General features: G+C 47.1%; 1 protein-coding gene across 2 annotated transcripts in view; it reads right to left on the bottom strand.

Moving 5' to 3' along the window:
• Positions 1 to 7,088, bottom strand: part of PREX2 (phosphatidylinositol-3,4,5-trisphosphate dependent Rac exchange factor 2) — a 397,279-nt gene that overhangs the window by 137,820 nt on the left and 252,371 nt on the right. For both annotated transcript variants that reach the window (XM_019527766.1, XM_019527767.1), the window contains exons 28-29: positions 2,357 to 2,439; positions 1,927 to 2,017 (exon numbers count right to left, since the gene is read on the bottom strand). In XM_019527766.1, coding sequence (XP_019383311.1) covers positions 1,927 to 2,017; positions 2,357 to 2,439 — 174 coding nt within the window. The remainder of the gene's footprint in view (positions 1 to 1,926; positions 2,018 to 2,356; positions 2,440 to 7,088) is intronic.

Below are 7,088 nucleotides of genomic sequence, written 5' to 3'. Positions count from 1 at the left end.
AATAAAGTCTTACTATTATACGTTGGGGGAGGGATTAGGTCTGGGACAAGCTGCCCAGCCATTACTTAGGGAGAGGAGCGGGGGATGCAGGTGTGGCAGTGCTGGGAGCAGGGGCTCTGCCCCGCTGCTGCTTGCCCAGCCAGGGTGGGATGCAGGTGCAGCTTGCTCCAGGTAGAAGGGGCAAGTGGCAGCAGTGCATAGCCCCCACTCCCAGTGCTGCAGCACCACCATGTCAGCTTGAAGTGGGGGCAGGGCAAAGCCCCCACTCCCAACGCTGATGCAAGTGCAGCAGTGCCAGGAGCAGGGGCTATGCTCTGCTGCCATTTGGAGTAAGCCGCACCTGCATCATGCCCCAACCCCACACTGGCTGGATAAATGGCAGCAGGCCATAGCCCCTGCAGCTCCCCCCACTGGGGCAGAGGCAAGCACAACTGGAGGAGCTGCAGGAGAAGCCCCAGGGCTGCCCTGCCCAACCCCAGCCCCCTCCCAGCCCTTTTTTCTTTTTTTCTTTTTAAAGCCCCATACTCACCCAATCTGGCAGTGGTGATTGGGGTCTCTGAGGGCTCATGGCAGAGTCCCCCTGTGCAGTGCGAGGCAGTAGGGATCACCCCCCGCCACTTGGCAACTGCCTGATGGCGTGGGTGCAGCATGGCTTAGCAGGGCGCCGTGCACTGTCTAGGAGCTGGGGCGGCTCTACATGTGAGCCGGAGCCTGGCACCACTCAGTCCCAGTAGCCCCAGCTCCCAGGCAGAGCACGCCACCCAGCCAAGCCGTGGGCAGCTGCTATGCGGGTGCCAGGCAGGAGAGGTGATCCTTGCTGCTCCCCACTGCCCCGTGCTGTGCAGGGGGACTCTGCCACATGTGCCCAGATGCCCCAGTTGCCCTGCTGCTGCAGCCAGTGTATCCAGGGCTTTTTTTTTTTTTTAAAGTGCCGGGAGGCTGGGCTGGGCTGGGCTGGGCTGGGGATAGGGCTGGGCAGGGCAGCTGTGGGGGCTCCTCCCATGGCTCCCTCCTTCTGGGGAGAGGCAGGCACAGCCAGAGGAGCCACAGGAGAACCTGGAGCTGCCCAGCCATGCCTGCCTCTCTCCAGCTGATCCAAATCACCAAATCTCTCCAAATCAGCACCAAATCCTCCAAAGCCAATTTGGCCAAATCAGTTCAGAACAGTAATCTGAATCTATGAATCAAATCATTGTCCTCAGAATCATCCAAATCTAAATTGACTACTTCTCTATTCACACAGGCCTACTGCTTATGTACTTAAAGTTAAGCATTTACTTCATTGTTGGAAGGATTGAGGTCTTAAAACTGCATTTAGGATTATTTAAAGTGATGAATATTTTAAATAGAAAGCAATACTTTACTGCTGTCTCTTCTTTTTCAAACACAATTTTACAAACAGAAATTATGCACAAGGATGCTGAACACCAGGCATAAAATAACTAATTAAATAAAAACAATTCCAGTTCCCAATACAGAAATTACACAGACCAGATTAAAACACATGTAATATGTTAAACCTACTCTTTGTATCAAAGACTCAGCTGTGTTATGTTCAGTTCAGAGGCTATGATTTAAGATTGACTCCCAAAAAAACCATTTATGAAAGAATAATATTTATGAACATTCACTAATAACATTTAAGAGTATTTATTAATAACATTTATGAATAAGTAACATTTAATAGTTAATGCTTATGAGTATTTAGTAATAATATTTATTAAAATTTAGTAATATTTATGAAAGGAAAGTGAAAATGTAATCATTTTCCAACTAAGACCAAAAAAGATTTTGAAAAGCAATTTTTCCAAAATGTGTCAGGAATTAATAAAATGATGCTATTCTTTAGAGTCCATATGCTCATACACAACCACCTTGCATTCCTTTGTGCCATTTGTGAATTCTAGTGTTAGATTTAAATGTTACCTTGTAGGCCTCGTCCGGGTGTGAAATACTTTGTCTGTTCAAAGGCCCTCGCTACAGCAGGTCCTTTCAGAAGATTGACAATTGAGTCTACCTGTTGGGATCAAATTTCTGTAAGTGGAATACCCTTTTTATAGGGATGTATGCTCTAACAAAAGATGGACAAGGGGAAAAGAGATACACTTAACTTTTAACTGAGTCTCTAAGAACTCAAGACTTGAGACTGTTAGAATAAATCTTAGGAATTGTTCTTTTTGGTAATTATGGGTCAGTAGCCATATAACAGAAATTATATATGACAACCAATTAAGTAATAGAAAGTTGAAGCAGTAAGAAAATATTCATTTGCTCATTTGCTACAACTAATTTTACTTAGATAGCTTGAGTATACATCAATATTATTAAAAAGACTAAGAAAAAAGCCCCCTCGTACCTGACCAAAAAGATGCTCCAAACAGCTATGGAGTTTGTCCTGTTTATCATGAGAAATGCGAACACTTAAGGGAAGTTCATCACCTGTGTGTAAAACAGTTCTACAGTCAAAGTCAGCTTCATGTTTCAGTACAGATTTTAAGCACGCCATGGGTCTCAGCCACTTAACTGCACACATAAGTTGATGCTTAGTAGGTTGCTAAGGCTAGATCCAGCTTTTAGACTAGGAATCTGAAAGTTAAGTGCTTCAGCACCTAATTTGTAGGTTCCTAGACCCCAGTCTGGAATCCTATTAGGCACCTATATTTCCCTGTATTTTATATTAAAAAGTCAATGAATAAAATAGAACAGCAGTCACCAGAATATAGAACTGCCTATTCCAAACTAAGACTAGGTACAGACATCCAAAAAGGCCTGCAGCAGATTTGAACTAACTCACGCAGGTTTCTCTATGTGAACTACACTAATTCAGGAATCAAAAGAACACCATTTCACTCTTTCATGGGGCAGGGGCACAAAGGCTGCCTGCACTGTCCAGGCCAACAGCTTGGGGGTACTCCTGCATGCTTTTCAGTGTGCCAGAGACTGCTGAGGGTAGCCGAACGCAGCAGAGCAGCGGCCACTACTGCCTGGCACATGCCTCTCCCCACTGCCCTGCCACCTGTCAGGCTGCTGTCAGCTGCAAGCAGCCAGCAAAGAGAGGCATACCTGCCCCTGCTTGGGGCAGCATGGGGTCCCTGGGCTTTGTCCCAGGTGGGAGCACAGGGGGACACCCTCTTAATGGCTCTATTTCCACTTACTCTTGACTTCTTCTCAACCCCTTTGGAGCAGAGTTTGCTTATTTGTTTGCAAATGGAGCCACAGGGCTGAGAGCGGCTGTGGCTGTCCTGTTGTGGGGGGAGGTTTCCCTCAGCTCCCCTTCCCTCCCATCACCACCCACATCCTTCAGACTCAACCGCATATGGCAGACCCAGTCCTTGTGGCCAAGTGTGCTCATCACTCTGCTTTTCAACTCACCTTACCCCAAAATTTTCCAGGCCTGATCCAAAGCTCCCGTGAGTCAACAGGAGCCTTGACTGGGCTGCGGGTCAGACCCTTGGAGGTTTCTCCCATTTCCTGCAACCCTGTCCAAAGGCTTCCTCCAGATCTCTCTCCCTCCTACCTCACACTTCCCCAGCCTCTGAAGTGGAGCCCACAGAAGGCTTGCTTTTGGCCAGCCCTCCACCATGTGAACACATGTGCAGCAGACAAGCCAGCCAGGGTGGGGGTGCCCCTGCACATGCAGCTGATGAACCCTGTGATCCTGGGACCCAAGAAGGAGGGAGCTGGCACCCCACTCCTCTCTGCACCAGGGGAATTTGCAGGAGCAAGGGAGGGCATGGGCATGAGCCCAGAGCTGCTAAAGGCAAAGACTTAAACAGCTGAGGATGGCAGGGGAGGTGTGTGTGTGTATATGCATGCATGTGCACATGTGTGTCCATCCCCACATCCCAGCCCGGGAGTGGTGGGGATCCTAGATCAGCATTTTGCTTGCAGCTGCCACATCAGATGGAGAGCTCTGAATAACAAAGACAAGCTTGAGAGTAGCAGAGGAGCTGGCTGAGTGCCATCAGGGAACAATGCCTGTGCCAGCAGCACTGACACGCACACAGGTATGTGCACCCCCACACACAGCCACTTCTCTCACTCCTCAGTGTTACTTACACACGTGCACACTCACACACAACTGTGCTCTGATACTCAGCTCCTTAAAGGGACAATGGCCTTTCTGCCTTAGGCACCCAGGGAAGGAGTATCCCCTACCCCACCCCCATCCTCAGCCAGCTGCTGTTGCCACTGCAGAACCAGGCATGGGGAAAATTTGTCTGACTGCTTCTGGCTGACTAACACACACACCCCTCCACCCCATGAAACCCCATGTCATACCCTGCCAAGCACCAGTGCCAGAATCAGTAGCAGTAGCTCAGGAAAATGGTAGCTGCAGCTCCAATTTCCACCCCTCCATGCCACAGCCCCGCACACGGTACAGCAGCCTGCAGCCATCACTTGTTCACTCTGGCTGCCCTGCCCTGCCCTGTTGCCACTGCCTGCTTGGGCTCCAAGGGACCCAGTCCTTCCAACTGCAGAGCATCATGGTCCCTCACCTGGGGAACTTGTATAAAAATAGATAGAAAGAAATACAGAAAAATACAGATAGAAAAATACAGAGCTACAGATGCTCCCTCCTACCACCTGAGGCTGAGGCTGACAGCTCAGAGCAACCAAGCAAGAACCAAGTTCCAGTGCACCTCTATGTGAAGTGGGAAGTGGGCAGTCACAAAGGTACCCAAGATGCTGGCAGACTGTGACCTAACTTAAGTCAGCAGGGGATCTGGAGTTCAATCGACTAGTCTAACCCAAACCTATTAAGTCTGATAATACATACATCCAGGTCTATCTTATATTGGGTTCCTCCATTTTTAAACAGTCTATGTGCCTTGAACTTCTGTTTACTTACAGGTGTAGGCCAGTTTTCAGTCACTTATGCCGGTTTGTGTGTAACATCTATACCTGGCCTAAATAGACTAACCAATAATTTACAAAACTATGCTTCCTCTTGCTCACACTATCCCTGCCCCAGTTAATCCTGAACAATTTTCTGCACAATAGCACAGATTCCAAAGGAAGGGAGAAGTGTTCCCACTGAGACTAGTGTACAGGATGGAGATTATGACTCTCTGCTAGGAGGTGGGGGAATATAGGCTTGAATCCTATCCAGGTTGTAGAGGGAACTGGGCACGTAATTCCAGCTTCTAGACAATTATACATATCCCCCTCAGAGGACTTCTGCTTCATTTATGATACCAAATGGGTTTAACCAAGTGCTAGGTGCCCAGCTGTTCTGGCTAGGGCAGCTTTATATGTGCACTTGAGGAATTTACAGGTCAAACAAGGAAGTGCCTCATAAATTAATCACCTGCAGAATTAGGCAGAAGCTGAGCAGGCATTTTTGGTATCACAATTTTGGTTTAATATTCCTAAATGGTGATTAAGTTTTTTAAAGGATTTAGCCCTTAGCCTTTTCTGTATTTACTACTTCACACTCACATGTCAGTTTCTTTCCTATAGTATTTTTCAAATTCAGCAAGTGAAAATTAGTAAGAAAAATATTTTGCATTTGTACATCTTTCATGCAAGGCTCTCACATCACCCCTCCTGAAGCACAGAACTTCTGTATTATTACACTTGCATATAAACTCACAGAAACGTTAATCACTTGGGGAGGGTGCAGAGCTAATTTGTGGCATGCCTGCCAAAATGGCTGGCCCCTACTGACTTGGGGTATAGACAGGCATTCATCTAAAGCACTAAGAATCTTCAGGATTCTCCTGTGGCTTGTATATAATACCAAAGATGCTGACACAACAGGAACATATATTTTTTGCAATGCAGAAAGGCTTAGAAGGTGAATTCCTGCCATGTTTCTGTTGTAGGTAGAAGAGAACAAAACAAAAAATCCACCTGGCAACCTATAAGCCCAACTCTGCTTCCCTAGGGACAGAAGAGTTTGGCTTGAATGACAGACTCTTTGGAGATGTGGTAGGGGGTGAGAGGCAAACAGCAAAGCCTCCTGGGATGCTGGAGGACCAAGGCACACCCTGTGGCACTATGATTAATTGTATGACTAACTATATTGGTATTTCATGTGGCGCCGAAAACCATCATGTTGCAATAAATTGCTGTGGGAAAGAGCTAACATTTCATCACCATGTTTTATCCAAAATAAACCACTTGCAAAACTGTAGTCTCTCTTTCTGCAGTACTAAAAGGGTGCATTTCTTGCTACAAATAGAATGCCTGTCCATGGCCTCAGTGATTATTACTCTTACCTAGAAGGGGGAAGACTTGGGTCCTAGGCCTTTCTCACTATAACACCTCCCACCTTCTAAGTTAGAGGTTAGCCTGGTTGGGAGCAATCCCCACTCCTGTTGAATTTGGCTTGCTGTTCATGCATTTTTCCAATTAACCCAATGGGGGCTGGACTAGATAGCACAAGAGTTTCATAGTTTCATAGTTAGTAGGGTCAGAAGGGACCTGAGCAGTTCATCAAGTCTAACCCCCCACCATGGGCAGGAAAGAATGCTGAGGTCAAACGACCCCAGCTAGGTGATTATCTAGCCTCCTTTTGAAGACCCCCAAGGTAAGAGCGAGCACCATTTCCCTTGGAAATTGGTTCCTGATCCTAGCCACCCTGACTGTGAAGTAGTGCTTCCTGATGTCTAGGTCCCCTCCAATCCTATGATTCTGTGACACTAAATCAAAGAGCTAAGCAGAACTTGGAAGCAGGGACCAAAGCACGAGGCTCTCCTTCCTTCCTTCCTCCCTCTCCAAGGAAGTGTTATGTTGCCTCTTGCTTGCTCTTCCTGTGGTTCCAGGAATCTTGCAACCCTTTATGTGCAGTGACCAGCTTCAATAGGAGGGGCAGAAAATGCCTTCAGTTCAGCTGAGCTTCAAGCCTGGCAGTAGAAAAGTTTCCTAGGATAGGGGAAATTTGGGGTTCAACATCTGCAGGTATAGATGGCCTATGGAGGGAAACTGATCTAACTACTAGGCTATTATGTAAAGGTAGCCACTGCACTACTGATTTTCAGCAATAAAGAACTTGGACACTGACCTCTGTTAGCATAAGATACATGTGGCCTAAGAATACTAAAAGGGAACTTCTGGAGGGACTGGATGTATTCAAGTCAGCT

Source organism: Gavialis gangeticus, unplaced genomic scaffold (genome assembly GCF_001723915.1).
Source record: "Gavialis gangeticus isolate Ggan-Ray unplaced genomic scaffold, GavGan_comp1, whole genome shotgun sequence".
Lineage (NCBI taxonomy): Eukaryota > Metazoa > Chordata > Crocodylia > Gavialidae > Gavialis > Gavialis gangeticus.
This window is presented reverse-complemented; position numbering and strand designations above follow the sequence as displayed.